The 19,619-nt window shown below is 32.6% G+C and overlaps 1 protein-coding gene and 1 long non-coding RNA gene across 2 annotated transcripts; both read right to left on the bottom strand.

Annotated features, from left to right (window-relative positions):
* Positions 1-1,635: 1,635 nt before the first annotated feature.
* LOC127733043 (uncharacterized) lies at positions 1,636-4,850 on the bottom strand. The gene is made up of 5 exons (XM_052242320.1): positions 4,221-4,850; positions 3,643-3,870; positions 3,137-3,204; positions 2,502-2,583; positions 1,636-1,820 (listed from the first exon to the last, which is right to left on the bottom strand). The coding sequence occupies exons 1-5, from the start codon at positions 4,278-4,280 to the stop codon at positions 1,746-1,748; spliced, it is 513 nt and encodes a 170-aa protein (XP_052098280.1). The 5' UTR covers positions 4,281-4,850; the 3' UTR covers positions 1,636-1,745.
* A 3,252-nt stretch (positions 4,851-8,102) lies between these two features.
* LOC127733059 (uncharacterized) lies at positions 8,103-12,748 on the bottom strand. Its single transcript, XR_007996690.1, has 3 exons — positions 12,539-12,748; positions 9,627-9,751; positions 8,103-8,668 (listed from the first exon to the last, which is right to left on the bottom strand). It is a non-coding gene; the product is annotated as an uncharacterized LOC127733059 (long non-coding RNA).
* Between the last annotated feature and the right edge of the window lie 6,871 nt (positions 12,749-19,619).

Raw genomic sequence — 19,619 nt, forward strand, 5'->3', positions numbered from 1 at the left:
GATTCACTTTTTTCGTTGGATACCAATTTTCGTGGATTTCGTGAACCACGAACTTAAATGTTCAACGAATTACAAATTTTCTATAGGCTTTGTATATGCACAGATTGGCAAAACCACGAAATCAAATATTCACGAAAATACAAGTTTTCCTCAATCCGCGAAAATTGATACCCACGAAAATAAATGAATCCACAGTAGTCAGATATAAAAGGCACCAAAATTACAAAATGTGAAGCAATTTAAACGAAAAAAATCAACAGACTGATTTTTAACAAACCAATAAACGAAAAACAAATATGACAGACACCAACCAACGACAACCACTGAATTATAGCTTAAGAATAAGTTTTATTGCGTCTTTTTCCGTCTGCCGAATATTTATGTATTGATATTATGACTCTTTCATGTGCAAGTCTTGTTTTAAAATCTGGTTTCTAAATGTTCCTAGACGACGTAAACAGATACAATGTTAGAGTCATTTTAGCTTGAGTCAGTTGATCGCAAATGACCAAATTTTGAAAAGTATATATACTCTTGTATGCACCATGGTTTCCCCATACTTTTTAAAGGGGTGTTGGTTCCTTTTGATTAAGTTTACTGTGTTGAATTTTGTGATATGTTATTTTTCAGTGTCAGTTCTGTTTTGTGATACAGTGAAACCTGTTTAAACAGAATCTTGCATAAACCAAAAACCTGTCTGAACCATACATGTTCTTAAGTCCAGTCATATCAAATTGTATGTGTTGTGAACCTAATTAAACCGAACATTTTCTAAAACCTAACAAAATCTTGAATCCCGAAGAGGTTCGGTTTAGACAGGTTTCACTGTACAGTGATCTTTTCCATCCGGTGGTATGAAAAAAAACTGTTTCATTTGAAACTTGTCATATGGTCATCTATAAGAGTTAGATAATTTACAAGTACCGATGGTTTTTGTAATTTAGATTACTCTAAAGGTTAAAACAAAACCCATTTAGTAAAAGGATTTTATACCCCAAAAAAATACAAGATGTTGCAAGAGGAATAATATCTACTGATCCTTTCGAGCACCATAGTGTGCCACAAGTTGCTTAATGTTTTGTTTCTGTGTCATGTTTTTTGGATTTTCTTTGTCTTCTCGACTTTTTTCTTTTTGACCATAGTTTCGTCTGTCTCTCTTCAACTGTTGTCATTTGGTTCCTCCTTTAGTATCTACTACTTTTTTCTATTTGATTTAACGTGTATGCGAAATGTTTTTATTATTGAACACAGCTGTCTCTCCTGTTGAAGTTATAAAAACATAGCTCCATGTTCACAAAATCATTGGAACAGTCTACCGTGTGAAAAGAGTCACTAATACGGCGGTCATGGTTGCCAGTTGATCAACTTTTAATATGGATTAACTGAAGAGGCTAAAAGATATAAATTTCATTATGCAGTTTTTGAGGAGTAAATTTTTGAAGATTGGCCGATCTGATTGACCCTGACGGCAGATTTGAACAAAATTAAGGCTTCAAAGGACAAAAAAGAATTCATTTGGTTGTGATAAAATGCTGTCTTTAGTGACTACGAAAAATTAAATCGACGTGAGTGATTCAGGTCTTTTCTTCCGATTAGCTGGGAATTAACGTATAAATGTGAAATGAAAAATGAAAAAAATATATTATAATTTATTCAGTACAAAAATAAAATAAATAAAACACACGAAAAGTCATTTACAAAAATGTATGTTGTATGTTATGCTCTTCGACTCAATATCACAGTCTTTATCTACGGAATTCACGTTTGATTAATTCAAAATCTGGCAACCTTGCATAGAATCCATTCTTTTCATTAAACTCCTGAAAAATATTTAAAAAAAGTAAATTAAAAAAAATAAAAGACAGAATAAAAACTTGAGTATTTTATTAAATAAAATCTGATATTTATTTTTTTACTTATTTGAATTGTGCTTCACTGTCAATATTTCATTTTAATTCAGAGAAATATTTTTTTCTTATAAATTTTTGCTAAAAATATTGTTTTAAAATTAAATTAACTCCTTGCAACTACTGTTTGTAGGTGGCCTGTTGCAAGGTAAAAATTCTGTTTCTATCCAACACACCGGTTTTTTTTTATTGTCGGTCCATAATTCTTTTAGAGACTACCTATTGTACTAATTTTTAATATTTTCTAGTCGTGAATATGCATGAAATGTTTTCCGCTAGACAGTTAGGAAGCAACAATTTACAAATTTGGCAAGTTGTCAATTCCATGTATGTTGTCATGGAAGCTTATAATTAAATGTCACCCTTTCAAATCATCTGAAACATCTTGAATCGGGTAATTTGATTACTAATTTATTCAAATTTTGACTCAGATATCAACAGTCAACATTTTTCTAAAAGCTCTTGTAACAATCTTTATAGAAGTGACCACTTGACAATACATTGGTTAACACACAAGTAATTTGTGTTTTAAACTGCACAATAAATTATCCCAGTCACATGACATATGCTCATGAATATAATAAATGAACTAACCTGAGGCATGGTAAACTGGTATTTGCTACTCATTCTTTGCACAAGAGTTTGTATCGGTATGATTGTGTGTATCCTACTATTACTGAAATGAAATAAAAATATTGTAGTGCGTACTTGATTGTTACATTGTAAAGCATGTTGACTTTTCATCTACCAACACATTTTGTGCGAATTTTCCATAAATTTTCCAAAATTTTATTCCCATGCACCGACTGTTGTATATATTCCTTTAAATCGCCCTTTAAATAATCGAATCTTTATTCTTTTTTTTTGGCTTTAACATGATCTCTTTTATCCATTTTCTCTCTTATGTTGTTAATCATAAGCATTTGTTAATTTTGTGATACACATGTGCTTTTGTAGTTAGATAGTTGACACATTTAGTACTTGCACTTGAGATGATTTTTTCTATTATCGTATATTGTTTGTTTGCTGAAAAAGACATTTGTTATCTATATCTTGAAAACTTTCTGTGCTTTTGTCAGTGTTGCGTATTGTTACATGGGAAAAAAGAGATGTGGGAAAGTATCCAGCGATGGTAAAGCAACAAGACAATTAAAGGTCAACATACTTTCTTCAAAGATAATTAACAGATGAATATTTGGCTGGCTTCAGTTCGTATGCAAATTACTTACACGGGTATTGAAGTTCGTGTCCTATCATTCACTTGGAATTCAATCATTTTGACTATGTCCTGTTCCAGCTAAACAAATAGAATGACAAAGGTTAATCAAAAAAGAACTATTGTGGATGAAATTTTATGTACTCTGTGCAAAATAATTTACCAAACCTTGAACTATTACACTATTAGTTCTAGATCTTATCCTGTACTCTGCAAGGAAATAGTTATTTCACTTCCTTTGCGTGTACCCAGCACCAAAACCAGTCATACATTTTTTCAGTGTTTGTTCAGCAAAAAAAAACATTGGGCGCCAAACGTGCCTTTCTAGGTTGTTGAATTAAAGGCTAATATTAATCTACTTTTATTTGTGTCTATATATGTGTTAGAGACTATCGTTGGTGTTTCATCCAATATTTTTCGACAATTAAGTGCTAAATATATTTTTTTTATAATCCCTAATTGTTTAGTCGAATACATTGATGGTTTTGTCTGCTTTGTATTATAATGTTGCATATTTACCTTTTTGACAGATGATCTTATCCTGGACTCCTGTTCCAGAAGATTTTTGTGCTTTTGTTCCGTCCTTTTCGCTTGCTTTAATGTTTCTTGAAGATGTTTCTGAACCTTTTTTATCGCTTTTTGTGTTGTGCGTTCTCCATGCGCACTTACATTTTCTTCTATGTAATCATTAATCTTCTTTGAAGTATCCAATTTGTATGCAACTTTTCTGTTGGCAAGCCAACACACCTGAAATGTTATTTTTATTCAAATTTTAGAAATAAGGTTTCTTAGAACTGACTCAAATAATAGTCATACTTAAAGCATTTGTTGTCATTTTACATACAATTTTACAAGAATATTTGTCAGAAGTCCTGTTATTTGATGAATGTTGAGGTTCTTATCTTAGTAACAATAACTTCTGTCCTAAGTAAAAATTCAGGGGGGTCGTATCTTTCAATTCGCTCTTTTCATAGTAATTCTTTAAAGGGTTGCGTTGGTCAATCCCTTTTTGTCTGACAATAACCTTTTTCTGTTTTATTTTATCTCACATTATTTTTTTGTTCGTTTAGGGGGCTGATGTGAATTATAATTATTACCTTTTGTTGATCCTGCAATTTCTTGTAAATTTGATTGTGTTTTTTAATCCCCTTTTCCATTTCTTTGATCTTCTTTTCACATTGTTTGACAATCTGCTTGTCAAACCTACAACATACAATTTGTATAACATGATTTGACGGAATTGATTATTTCTTTTCGTTTTGTAATTGTTTTTTTTTATTGAATTCCCTAACCATTATTACCAATTAATATTGTGTTGTCGAATGATTTCACAAATCCCCAACCCCATCGCGAAATCAAAGCATTTATAGCTCACATAATACATTTTTTTCTTTACTGAATTCTTAGAATACTTACATTCCATCAAAAATATAACCTATTCCGTACATCCTTGGAATATATATGGTCATAGCGACATCTGTGGCCTCCATTTCGATCATTTTTCTGCGAAAAGTTGCTGAATCTTTGCGTGTATTTCTTTTCACGTCGTTGTGAAGGAAAGAGGAGATTGATGGGAAAGGCCGACGTCACAATAAAGACGTCTTCCAGTTGGACGTTAAAAGAACAATACGAACAACGTCGAAAGCTGTTTTCGCCCAACGGAATACTGACACTGAGAGTGATTGACTGGGTACAGTTCTAGTAACTCAAACTAACGTTTAACTGACAGTTATAACCGTTGTAAACATTTTTGTTTTTAAGATGAAACGCGCATAGTTATCAATGCTAACTAACAATGATGTTCAACACCGCAACTTACGATCTGTCTCTAATAAGGATCTATCTCTTATAAGGATCTATTCGTTCCAAATACTAATTTTTATAAAAAGTCTTTTCATTATTCTGCAATCAAGGTATGGAATGATTTACCCTTCACAAAAAAAAAATGTCGTAATGTGGAATTATTCAAGAAACATTGTTACAATCATTTTCTTTAAAATTCTATGCAAGCTTTAAGTTAAATATTTTTTCTTTTATGGTTAAAATATAAACACTGTATTAATTGTTGCCATTTAAATGTCTGAATGATTTATATCTATGTTGTATTTTGATGTATGAATGTTAACTGTATAAATGTATTTTGTTTAAGACAAGTTCTAATTGAGTTACCCTCTTTAAATAAAAAAAAATATTATTATTATTATTATTATTATTATTATTATTATTATTATTATTATCTCAATACAAAGGCTTTATAATATCTAGCTTGATGACGCACGTAGAGTTACATGGTAGCTAAACTCACGAATATTGAGAAATTATATGTTGAAATTCGATCAGAAACGTGTACGGAACGAAGAAAAAATCATAAATTGAAACTGTGTCACACATTTTTTTATGTCAAAATATATGGTTTAACGAATACCAGGTTTTGTAGGAAGTAAGAATAACTATATTCAAGGCAAAGGCAAATATTCTGTAAATTTCTTCTCTGCAACAGTGGAATTATGGAATAAGATACTAGTACTTTACATATTATAAGTCAATGCGACTCGCACTCTAAATTTAATAAAAACCAACATATTTTTGAATAAAATAAGAATTGGGCAAGTCTCAATGCACGCTAACGAATGCACTCCAGCGCTCTGAACTCCTTTTATATGTACCTCATACAGTTGAATCCCCTAATTTTCGTTGTAGTGTTGTAGAAACAAGCTTTATTCTTTTGTTACCATGACCTTCTTATATATCTTAGGGCTGATTTTAAAGAATGGGGTTTGCTCATCGTTGAAGTGATCAATCGTTGCTTAAAGCTGACTTTGCCGTTTGTGGTTTGCTCATTGTTGAAGGCCGTACAGCGACCTATAGTTGCTGAAAGCTGACTTTAAAGTTTGTGGTTTGTTCATTGTTGAAGGCCGTACGGTGACCTATAGTTGCTTAAGGCTAATTTTAAAGTATGGGGTTTGTTCATCGTTGAAGGCCGTACGGTGATCAATAGTTGCTTAAAGCTGACTTTACCGTTTGTGGTTTGCTCATTGTTGAAGGCCGTACAGTGACCTATAGTTGCTTACAGCTGACTTTAAAGTTTGGGGTTTGCTCATTGTTGAAGGCCGTACTATGGCCTATAGTTGCTTAAAGCTGATTTTAAAGTATGGGGTTTGCTCATCGTTGAAGGCCGTACGGTGATCTATAGTTGTTTAAAGCTGACTTTACCGTTTGTGGTTTGCTCATTGTTGAATACGAATACGAATACGAAAGTTTTATTTTGATTCGGTTCACATATAACAATACAAACATAAGCTCTTAAGAGCTTTTTACCGAATATAAGGCCGTACAGTGACCTATAGTTGCTTACAGCTGACTTTAAAGTTTGGGGTTTGCTCATTGTTGAAGGCCGTACGGTACAATGACCTGTAGTTGCTTACAGCCTCGTCATTTGGACTTTGTTGGGTATTTGGCTCATTGGAAATCATACCACATCTCCTTGTTTTTTATTGAAGTAGTATTCATGAATTTGTTTGACATTAATTTCAGAGACAGATAAACATACTCAATGTTGCTTGTTTTTGGAATCATATTTGTCTGATATTGCATGATTTAATTCATTCAATTTATTTGTTTAAACGAACTGCAGGAATTTGATAAACAGTGGTATTACACTTCAAACCTTTTCCATTAGTATCATTTATGAAGCTAGCAAGTAAGAAAGTGTCATGTAAATCTTTTTTTTTTTTGTTTGATTTTAGACTTATTGATTAAAGTGACTATAATTCTTTTGTTGTTCAAAAATTACACCTGGTCTGGTTGTTTTGGTTAGGGAACGCACAAGAATGATATGCACACGTTAAATGTTTGAAGCTAGACTTAAATGTATCGTTTAATTGTTGTTTTATGTATTGAAGTTCTGTACAGGTTGTTCTGTGCATTGCACACGTTCAAAGGATCCCGTTCTTCCTGTTCTTCTTTTGATTAGCTAGCAAATGCCGAGACAAGTTCAAAGGATCCCGTTCTTCCTGTTCTTCTTTTGATTAGCTAGCAAATGCCGAGACAAGTTCAAAGGATCCCGTTCTTCCTGTTCTACGTTTGATTAGCTAGCAAATGCCGAGACAAGTTCAAAGGATCCCGTTCTTCCTGTTCTACGTTTGATTAGCTAGCAAATGCCGAGACAAGTTCAAAGGATCCCGTTCTTCCTGTTCTACGTTTGATTAGCTAGCAAATGCCGAGACAAGTTCAAAGGATCCCGTTCTTCCTGTTCTACGTTTGATTAGCTAGCAAATGCCGAGACAAGTTCAAAGGATCCCGTTCTTCCTGTTCTTCTTTTGATTAGCTAGCAAATGCCGAGACAAGTTCAAAGGATCCCGTTCTTCCTGTTCTTCTTTTGATTAGCTAGCAAATGCCGAGACAAGTTCAAAGGATCCCGTTCTTCCTGTTCTTCTTTTGATTAGCTAGCAAATGCCGAGACAAGTTCAAAGGATCCCGTTCTTCCTGTTCTACGTTTGATTAGCTAGCAAATGCCGAGACAAGTTCAAAGGATCCCGTTCTTCCTGTTCTTCTTTTGATTAGCTAGCAAATGCCGAGACAAGTTCAAAGGATCCCGTTCTTCCTGTTCTACGTTTGATTAGCTAGCAAATGCCGAGACAAGTTCAAAGGATCCCGTTCTTCCTGTTCTTCTTTTGATTAGCTAGCAAATGCCGAGACAAGTTCAAAGGATCCCGTTCTTCCTGTTCTACGTTTGATTAGCTAGCAAATGCCGAGACAAGTTCAAAGGATCCCGTTCTTCCTGTTCTACGTTTGATTAGCTAGCAAATGCCGAGACAAGTTCAAAGGATCCCGTTCTTCCTGTTCTTCTTTTGATTAGCTAGCAAATGCCGAGACAAGTTCAAAGGATCCCGTTCTTCCTGTTCTTCTTTTGATAAGCTAGCAAATGCCGAGAATTGGCGTCTCAAGAAATGTGATAGACGACCAGAGACAACAACATGTCCATGGGTCTAAATTTAATAAACAGATAAATCTTATTTCAAGATGAAATTAGCCAAAGCAAATCTTCCTGATCTTACAATAAATGAAACTCGTATGTTTTTGTGGTTTCGAAACTCGATGTCTCTGACAATTTACCACCAAAAATTTCTAAATAAACAAGTTATCCTATCAGTTCAATAATAGATATAATGAAAAAACTCCTGACAACAAATTACTCCAAATGTTGAGTAGTTACGTAAATTACTCTAAATGTTTAAAATAAAGTAGTTACGTTTGTCCATTAACTATCGCAATGTTCACACATTAATTGGACGACATATTGTCTCTTTAGTTGCACAACCTTGTGTGATGTCGCAATGTCTCCCAGGAGTTACAGTGATGCATTTTAGCCATAAACTGTTCTGTTCTGTGATAGATGAGGAGATTCTTTTTAAAAGTTCTGCGTTGAAATTTGCTGTGATATTTTTCTGTCTTTCTAATTCTGTTTGAACTCGCTCCAGTTTGGATGTAAGTTCGCATATTTTATTTTTATTTTCCCTATTTTGGTTTCTACAGTAATAATATGCTGAAAAAGAAATTAAAGATTTAAATTTATTTGTTCCTGCAGACTAAGAGCACAAGGATGTCTGTTGACTTAAAAAGGAAAAAAAAGTTAAATAAATTCTATGCCGTTAGTCCTTCAACAAGTGAGTGCCTTTAAGGTGTTTACATAAAAATTAAGGAAACTGTGTTTTGTTATTTTGACAATATTAAGTAGAATGAAGCAGTTAGCAGCCTATTTCGTCCAAGAAGTGAAGAAATAAACAGAAAAATGCAAAAGGAGTAGGGCCAATTTCTCTTGAATTTATTTCACATTAAAGTCCTTTTCAAACATTTTCTTTCAATTTTTCTTATAAATTCCTATTATCACAGCCTAATATGTGTACTCTAAGGTATATACAATATTATAGCTTATTGCTAAACAGGTAATCAAATTATAAACGCCTAAAGATAGCACAAAACGGTAATTTTGAAAGATGCTGATAAATTTTGAATATTTATCTCAAATTTGTATAAGAATAACATCGTTAACCGGAACAAAAATTATGTTGGAAGCAAACCTGACTGTGTATTTTCTTTCGGATACTAATTAATTCATTTTGGTTAGCTATGTACTTCTATGCATAATTTGAAAAAAAACACGTAAAATTTGCAATTTTGTTTCAAAATGTCTTTAACGATAACTTGTAGCGACGAATATTTTTTTTACTTTATGGGATATATGTATGTTTGTGATTAAAATATTTCAAGCATATGATATATTCAGACACTTGAATGTTCAATTTCCAGCTAGGATTTGACTACTTTTAGATTTTGATCCTGTGAGTGAAAAAATACAGGGGAAATTGACCCTTCTCCTTTCCTCCCTTGAACAATATGACTACAGCTGTGTCTGGTCGTATCCGTCGTGTTTTAAATAAAATGATATTGTTCGGTTGTATGGTGTGATATCATTGTAAAAAATAATTAGATATCTACGATACCTCTACTCCAAGCCCAAGGGACACACACTGAGTAATAGTATGGAATATTGTTCGTCGCAATCCCTGGAGCAAGTACATAAAGCACGGTAAGTATAACGAATAAAGGTCCCTGAAGACTATGCATTCTGAAAAAAAACCCACATTGTTAGAATTTACGTAAACATGTGCTCTCGAAGTAAATGTGTAGTGCTTTAGAATAAACATAAGTTCTTACATATGTATATATGTAAACTTTTTTATACTGAAGCTAGAACACTTCCTGTTGCCTTTATCTACCAACTATAGTAACAAAGCGATATTTCGTGCAATGTCGATTTCATGTCACGTTAATTTTCTTCACAACCTGGGGTTCGTTTAGTGATGGAAATACATTTAAATTTTGTGTGAACATTTCCATGACGATAAGTGTAGCCATTATCAGCTGCAGTATAAAAACAATATTAGGTCAATGTAAGAAAAATATCAGCTTTTTTGCATTCGGAAGAAAACCGTTGAAGGGCGAGATTTAACATTCAATTTGTATATTTAGTTGCATGTGTATAATGGACCTACATCTTCATCATTTGGATTCTGAGCACAACACATTTTCTATATTCATTTGTTTAGGATCAGATAATCAGAGATGTCATTTTACGGGATATAGCTGGTATCTGCCTATATAAAATTTAAGGTAAAGTGTCAAAAAAGTTTCAAATTGCAGAACTCGGCTCAAGAATCTCGTCGGTTTACCCATGCAGTGCATACTCTATGCATTATCTGTTCATCGACGCACCGTACGTTTCTGACATTCAGACTAAGATGAAATAACTGTATTACTTATATATGACGAATGCCGATTGAAGCTTGGAACAATGTGAAGGTTTTGGTGCACTCATTCTCGTTTTACTGTCTGAAACGTTTTAATATTGCCGTCTCAGTGGTGACGGTTTTCTTTGTAATGTATAATGTGTTATCGATGTTTCCTATGGCTGTAACTCTTCTGAACTGATCATGAAATTGCATATCACGGCTTTTTGACGTTAATATAAATAAGAAGATGTGGTATGAGTGCCAATGAGACAACTATCCATCCAAGTCACAATGCGTCAAAAGTAAACAATAACAGGTCAAAGTACGGCCTTCAACACGGAGCCTTGGCTCACACCGAACAGCAAGCTATAAAGGACCCCAAAAAGACTAGTGTAAAACAATTCTATTAGGAAAACCAACGGTCTAATCTATATAAAAAACGAGAAACGAGAAACACTTATGAACCACACCAACAAACGACAACCACTGAACAACAGGCTCCTGACTAAGGACAGGTGCACAAAAATGCAGCGGGTTTAAACGTTTTAACAGGCGCCAACATTCACCCTAACCTGAAACAGTGGTATAACATTACAACATAATAAAACACACAATAAAATATCAATCGAAATGGCTTAACTCGATCAAAAAGACAATACACAAAAACAATTAAATTTACACTGAACGAATAAGTTTGATCTATGACACATATAAATAAAAAAGGTGTTTCAATGTCAAAAAGACAACTTTAACCTAGGACAAAATGGCGTTAAATAAAGTAACGTACACAGGTAAATTTAAATATAATAATTTTGTTGTTAGTACAGAAACATTGTTTACAAAATAAACTTGTTATTCATAGTACGAGTACAGAAGTGAAATTTTTTCGTCATACTAAATACTTTTCAAAGGTGGTACATACTAAAAATAGTAAGACGAGCTATAACACAAAATAAGTAAACATTGAAAAACAGAAATGCATTACAAATTGTGTCAACAGGTCAAATTAACACGCAAGTACGATTTGAGAGTACTCGCATTTACTGAAAGCTAGTTAAAAGCCAAAAACAATTAATAATAAAAAATCATGCATCAGAGACTAAAATATGTTTGACCTGAACAAAACAAATTTGACAAGGACTTGTCGACAACATCATAATATTTGACCCGACGTTGATAAGTCAGACCCAAACTTATCAAGTCATCTTTCGGTTTGCTGGTAAAACAGAGAAAAAGTGTTGTTTCTATCATGAAAAGCACCCAAATACAATACGATAAATCGATACCAGATTTTCATTACAACTATATTGCAAAATATCATTTGCTCGACACCATATGAATCTTTTTTTTAAATTCTTTGCTGCTCTCACTCAACAAAAAGCTTCATGTTGTGATTTGTAGCAGAAGTTAAACAGTATCAATAAAGTTGCGCACAAAACCTAAAAATCGTTACATATTTCTATGGAGGCAATGCTTGGTTTGGAAATGCCCATGTGCTGCTGGTGTTATGTACATGTATTTACAAAACCTACAACAGTTGAATTTGTTTTACGTTTTTCACAAGAAGTCGACAAGTATCGATTCAAAGTCATCATCTGATCATCATGAAAACTTGTGATATCTTCTTCGATCAAGGTACATTATAATAGCTGAAGTAGATAACAGGGATACCAGGTAATGTTTTGACATCTTGTCTTTCTGCCGTTGAATTTCCAGGGTATGAAAAAATAACCATATCAAAGATACCAGGCTCATAATCTGGTACGCCTGACGCGCGTTACGTCTACATAAGACTCTTCAGTGGCGCTCTAATAAAAACATTTGCAAAGCCAAATCAAAGATTACAAAGTTGAAGGGCATTCATAACCGAAGATTAAAATAAAAGGTGCAAATTACGGCTACGGCAATCTTTACCTGCAGGTAGAAAAACCTTACCGTTTTGAATATTTCAACATTTTATCAACAGTAAATTTACAGAAAATGAACATATCAATGATATTTCATGTCAACACAAAAGTTACATTAGTTGAATTCTTTGGTGTAACATTAATAAATCAGATGAAATGACAAATATACATAACGCCCAGGTTTTTACATGTAAACAGTACTGACCCGTATATTACCTTGCTCTGCGATCTTTTCCAAGTCACTGTTTTAAAAAATTATGTGTGAAATTATAAAATCCAAATGATATGTGAAACGTGAAACATGTCCATATACATTGCACAGATACTTCCAAAGCTTACTTATATACACCATACGAAGGAATAACCAATGTAGTATAAGACTTTGAGGGAAATCCCAATCTCAAAATCACGAGTAGATGAAACACGGAGAAATGAATAAGTAAAACAATACTATGAGGGTGTGGATGGTGTTTACAGAATAGCTAATAATTTGCAAAAGATGCAGAATAAATGGCCAAAAACATAAAGAATAAGAAAAATAGACAAAAAAATAAAGAATAGAGAACAAAAGGGTGCTAAAATATATAGAATAGAGAGCAAAATAAAGAATAATAAAGGTAAATAATGAATAGAGAAAAATGGTCTAAAAAATAAAGAATAAAGAAATGAGGGTCCCCATCGAGACCCTCTACTATACACACAATCATCAGAAGCTTACTAATGAATTTAATTTACCCTTTGTTCTGTAATTGCTTATCAAGTTTATTTCTGTGGTACGACGGATGATATCGTTGTAGATACATTATATCAGCAGACATTGTACAAAGTGGTTTTGTTTAAGATTTTTAATTACAATATCTGTGGATGGGTTTACAGAATAGAGAATAATGGGCAAGATATGCAGAATAAAGGAAAAAACAGTAAAGAGTAGAGAAAAAAGACCAAAAGATAAAGAATAGAGAATAATGGGGTGATAAAATGTAAAGAATAGAGAACAACAGGCAAAATTTATAAAGAATAGAGAAAAATGGCCTAAAACATTAAAGAATACAGAAATGAAGAACCACCCATCCAGTCCCTCATGCTATTTAGCTTTTGAATGAAAGGGGCGTATTTAACAGGTCGCTACGCTTGTTGTTTTATAATTTTGCAGCGTGAATCAACAGTAAAACACCTATCAATGCCTTATGTTTTTAAAGATTGTACCATTGGAAAGTATTTCAAATTTTATTTCCAAGGTTATAGTTTAATCCGTTCAGCAGATAGTAATGAGCACCTGTTAGAATCATATAAGTCATAAGCTCTTCGACTGTATTGGTTGTTATTTCAAATATTCGGCTTTCAAATCCAGAGAAGCGCTTCGGACGCATGGAATATATAACGTGTTGTTTTCAATTTTTATTCTACAAAGAATACAATTATTTAAGGAATGACTGTAATATCTTTTCTGTCTATGAAGAAATAACATCAAAATTGTGGTGCATACTGAATAACCCGCGTAGCGGTTTATTTTAAAGTGTGCACCACATTTTTTATGTTATTTCGAATAGACAGAAAAAATATTACAGTCATTTCTTATAATTTAATTCTAAATTCCATTTTAAACCGGAGTAAACCATGAAAAAACCTTGATGACGTCACGGTCACATGACAAAATTATGTCTATGAGCTGATAAACAAAACAACGTCAGCCAATCAGAAGAAGCGTTACATCCAAAATTAAATTATTGCGAAAGAAATGATACTTTTCCACAGATTCACTTGAAGGTTACCTGTCGATTTAAACTTTTGTAAGTTCTTTTATCCCATCTAATAAATACAATTATAGCTATTGTTCTCTGTGGAGTTTATTCAATGGGACCTTTTAAAAATTTCTTCTAAGAGAAATCCATCACTCATTGATTAATTTACCTGAACAAAAAAAAATAGCTTTCAATGATGAAAATACATGTACCAATACTAAATAAGGACACACAAAACTGCATGTGATGTTGTATTTTTTCAATATCATCAATACATTTTCAATTTGTTCAATATAAACACTGATACAAAAATTAAAAGTTGATTTCTGACAAAATTTTCAATATTGTACTATTGAAATTTGGTTTTTTTTGTGTGTGTGTATTTGACAAATAAAAATTGGAAAATGATGATGTTTAAATTAAGGCCTTCTTAAATGTATTCTATAACTGAACAACCACCAAAAAAAAATGCAAATTCAATTGGAACAATACCAATAAATTTGTCAGAAATAAACTTTTCATAATTTAATCAGTGTTTATATTGAACAGATTGAAAATATATTATTGATATTGAATAATATTCAACATCACATGCAGTTTTGTAGTTTATACATCTATTTTAATCAACTAAGAAGATAATTTTTTTGGTCAGGTAATCTAATCAATGAATGAAAGATTTCTCTTAGAAGAAATTTAAAGGTCCCATTGAATAAACTCCACAGAGAACAATAGCTATTGTATTTATTCAATGGGACAAGGGAACTGACAACAGTTTAACTACCTTGACCAAGTGGAGATGACTCTGTCGAAAACTTTCATTTGGTTCGCAAAATAAGTAAGAATTGATCATAGTTTAATTAAGAAAATATGTAGGTTAGTACTGAGAACGGTATGAAAGAAGTCGGTAATAATCGCCAATATCGGTTTTTGAACATAAGTTATTAGTTTTTGTATAACTTACGTATAATGGTAACTTAAAATCTTACAGATCGATAGAAAATATAATGTAAAAAAATGTTCACACTAATTATAATCTGTCCTATGCCCATAATTTAATTTAGAGTGAACTTTGGTAAAATAGTTCTTTATCAACTATAATAAAAAGAGGAAGACTATATCAAGTGGGCATTCAAACATCATATGTAGAAAAAACAGGTCAAATAGAAAAACAACGAAAAGACAAACAAGTCCAAAAAGACTATTAGTCTCAGCCTACTTGGACCCTTAATGATTTCATCTTTAGAATTTATCCAAATCGGTTAAATGGTGAATGTTTGTCTCATCGGAAGTCATATCACATCACATTTTTCATAGTGATATCACACGAGTTCGGCGCAAACGTATTTGAGGAAAAAAACATTTCTGCTTTTAGTCTTAGATATATGACTTTTTATTGGTTTTTATTGGCTTTGAACTAGCTGTCAGTAACTGCGAGTACTCTCAGATCTGTACATTGTGTCTTTTGTGTTGTTATGGATGTATGCATATCCTGCCACGTCCGGTCTGTTTTTTGTTAAATGTTTTTCTGCTATGTATCGATCTGATGAGTTAAGCCCTTTTCAGCTGATTTTTATAGTTTGTTCTTATGTTGTACTGTGACACCACTGTCCAAGGTTTGGGGAGGGTTGGAACCTTCAAACATGATTAACCCCGCCACATTCTATATGTGCTTGTTCCGTCTGAAGCCTGTAATTAAAGTGTTTGTAGTATATGTAATATAGATACAATGGATAAGCGTAGATTCTTGAAAAAGAAACCATGAGCCCGGAGGGCGAATGGTTTGTTATTCATGAATCTACGCTTATCCATTGTATCTATTACTTAAACTATTGTGTTGATTTCTTTTCAAAATTAAAGCCTTTTCTTAATTAGAAGGTATTGTAAGTGAATATAAATAGACATGTTATCATGTGCAACGATGCATTAACAAGGTTCACAATTAATTAGTTAAGGAAATACAAATATAACATAACACGTCCGTCTTTGAATTATTATGCATCTGAATATCATCCTTAATTTACAAAATAAGACATGTTCGAATTTATTTTTAAGTATATATAATAAGTATGTTACCAAAATTTATAGCAAGAACCCTTATTATTGGCACATCACAATTTACTCGCATAGGTATTTGCGGTTAAGCATTTGTAAAGACGTGTAGTAAAACAGATGAAATCATATTATATAAATATAAAACAAAAATGGATAAATTGAATGTAATCATTTTTTATCAAATACCCGAATTGGCCAATAATAATCCAAAAACATAAACGGGAAAACCAGCTATTAAATAAATATTCACACTAACATACAAAATAAGAAAAACGGATAAACTAAAGAAAAGATACATCAAAAAGAATACAGGGATTCGAACCTAAACCGACAAGTCTCTCTCTACCTTTAACTTGAATCTTCAACTCATTGATCTTAACCACGTTAACCTGGCGGCTACTGATTTATACTATACGGTTGCCTATTATGTATATATAAAGGTACAAGCCCTGTGTGTCCGTTGTAGCGATGAGTATCCTATGTTCATTTATATATATAAAATAGACATCTAACTTGCAACCCATTGGTAGCCGAGAGGTTTCATGGATGTGTTGATGTCAGTCACATATAACAGATTTCAAGGAGGGGTTCGATTCCCAGTGATGGCATATAAAAGTTACAAAAACTGAAGGTAAGTTTTGAAATTAATTCCATTAGTGAACAGAAATCAGTAAATTAGCTAATTCAAACTTAATGAAATTAGGCACACAAAGGAAACAATTGAATATAATTTGGTGAGTCCATTTCAGCGACAGATTTAGGAAGCGTTGATTCTAGAAAAAGAATCCACGGCAAATGAATAGGCTGACGTCACGACAATGGTTTAATGCTTTTTCTCGTATATGTTTTCGTTTATTGTTTATTGTTTCGTATAGTTTGTTTTTGTTGTGTGTCATTGAACCATTGTCCATGGTTAGTAGGGGGATTGGTGCCTTCAAACATGTTTAACCCCAACACATACTTTATGTGCCTGTCCCAAGTCAGGATCCCGTAGTTCAGTGGTTGCCGTTGGTTCATATCTGTCATATTTGTTTTTCGTAAATTGTTCTGTTATAAATTAGGCCGTTAGTTTTTCTCAATTGAATTGTTTCATATTTTTCATTTCGGGGCCTTTTAAAACTGACGATACAGTATGAGTTTTTCTCATTGTTGAAGGCCGTACGGTTGCCTATAGAACTTTTGTGGATAGTGGTCTCATTGGGAATCATACCACATCTCCTTATTTTTACATTGAATATATATGTAGGACTCCAATCTATGGTGGGTTCCAGATCTATGGCAGATTCCGAATCTATGGTAAATATGACGTCATGCAATCCCAAATCTATGGCAGATTTTTAAAAATCCTAATCTATGGCAAGTTTTGTAATTTCCTAATCTATGGCGGAAATATCCTACGTTCAAATATTAAGTAATAGCGAAAAGGTGTATGATGTGCCCCGAAAAAATAAGCATTTCCTAATCTGCGCATGGTACCTGTTTAATCCATTTATTAAACCAACTAGTAAAAATGGAAGTCCCTTAAAAAACAAGAAATCAGTTTTTTTATAAAAAGAATTAAACAGTTCGACTTTTCACATAATATTTATTTGAGCGTTAATCAATCTTTTTTAACTGATGACGATTTAAGTCAAAGTGGTATCCTGTAATTTCATCACTCACTTTATATACTTTGCCAGCCGTAGACGCTAAAATATTTACTATAACTCCTTTCCTAAAATATCCACTACTAAAAACAGCGGTGCCTTTCTTCATCGCGGGATTCGGACGGTACAGCACTATAAATGGTGTTCAAATCTATGGGTTCCGCCATCGTTAGCGGCGGCGACGACGTAATATGGCGTTATTTAATTGTAACGTTATATGTTACTCTATTTTCTGGAAAATTACGCAATTTCAAGATACCATAGATTTGGAGAAAACAAAAAAAACTGCCATGCATTTGATTTGTTTGGCTTTTGTAACGTCATATTTGCCATAGATTAGGAATCTGCCATAGATTTGGAACCCGCCATAGATTTGAGTCCTACATATATATAAAATAAGTATGCACCTAGTGGATCTTGAGTTGATTACCAGTCTCCGATAGCCTATGATATATTCATTCTCAATTTTTCTAGACTCTTCACTTCTTGAAGTAAATATGTTGTTATTTCAATTTTCAATGCATTATCCATACACGCCAACATTTCAAAATGCCCATGGGGGTTTAATGTGCCAGATGTTTTTTTTTCCTTTTTCATACTTTTACAATCCTACAGCCATTATATAATTAATTGTTTTGTTGCGTGAACCCCCTGAGGGGGGTTCACGCTTATATATTGTCGAGTTTTGGAAGCTTCTATGGGCCATTCGATATCCTCGGAAACAAGATTCTCGGAACGTCTCGAAAAGTTTCGATCATTTATATAGCCTGGCATCCTGACCCAATCTAATACTTCGTCGATACAGGTAGTTGTTTATGTCTTTGATACGGTCCCTCTATGGATAGGCTACCACGCGACATTGTCTAGTTCAACAATAGAAGTTCATTTGAAGATCGGAAAATTAAAGACTCGATTGCAATACAAAATCATTTATATATTGCCACCTACTTGCCTTTTGGTAGAACATATGCCTTTTAATAAATGCGACAAGTATAATGATAACGCAATTATATGATTCATGCTTTGAGACGGCCCCTGTGTGCGTTGTGTGTGTAGTATTTAATACAACGTGCTATTGTGCATTGTGACAATAAATCTGGGAATAGTATACTAATATATTATGTCTCAGAATAAACTAATTATTTCTTAACGTTTACCACGTGACATTATTTACTTCAATCACAGCCTGGGCAAATGTCGGAAAGCAAGAAGAAAATTAACAAAACGATATATCTGTTAACATATAAATATGTGTCTTAGGTCGGAAAGCATAATTATAATTAAACAAAACAATATTTCTGTCAAAATATTTAATTTCATTAAAATACACTAACAGACCAAGAAAATATTTATTAGCATTATTAAGTTTAAACTGAAACTAAATTTGTCATTAATAGAATATATTAACAGTGAATACATTTATGAAAATTATATGCAACATATTAGCACCAACTATCAGGGATGCGTACACATAAGTTAGTTAAATTTAAACTGTAGTGAATCTAAAAAATACTTCACAACGATTTTAAATCCTTGCATCTCACAAAAAACGTATTTAATATTTTACAATAATCATTTAATTACTACGTTAATTATTTAATTTCGTTTTAGTATATATGGTTTTTTAAATATCTGCTTATATTTTGTATAGCAATATATTCATATAATGGAAAGTCAGACTTGAAGAAGAGATTGATTTAATAAATAAATTGTCCATCAGTAAATACTTGATGTTTGTTTTTATTGATACAATATTTTTAATTTTCGGAAATGATTCATTAACAGGAATGTATGTTAATTAAATTTCAATTCTTTTTTGTTTTGTTTTCAATAGTTTAACCTCATAACATCTTAATC

This window comes from Mytilus californianus, unplaced genomic scaffold, assembly GCF_021869535.1.
Source record: "Mytilus californianus isolate M0D057914Y unplaced genomic scaffold, xbMytCali1.0.p SCAF_3, whole genome shotgun sequence".
Taxonomy (NCBI): Eukaryota; Metazoa; Mollusca; class Bivalvia; order Mytilida; family Mytilidae; genus Mytilus; species Mytilus californianus.

Coding starts and splice junctions, on each gene's coding strand:
- LOC127733043 (XM_052242320.1), bottom strand. CDS start 4,280: ATGGAAAAGGGGATTAAAAAACACAATCAAATTTACAAGAAATTGCAG. Junction 3,871..4,220: donor AATTGCAGGATCAACAAAAG/GTAATAATTATA, acceptor ATAACATTTCAG/GTGTGTTGGCTTGCCAACAG. Junction 1,821..2,501: donor ACCAGTTTACCATGCCTCAG/GTTAGTTCATTT, acceptor AATATTTTTCAG/GAGTTTAATGAAAAGAATGG.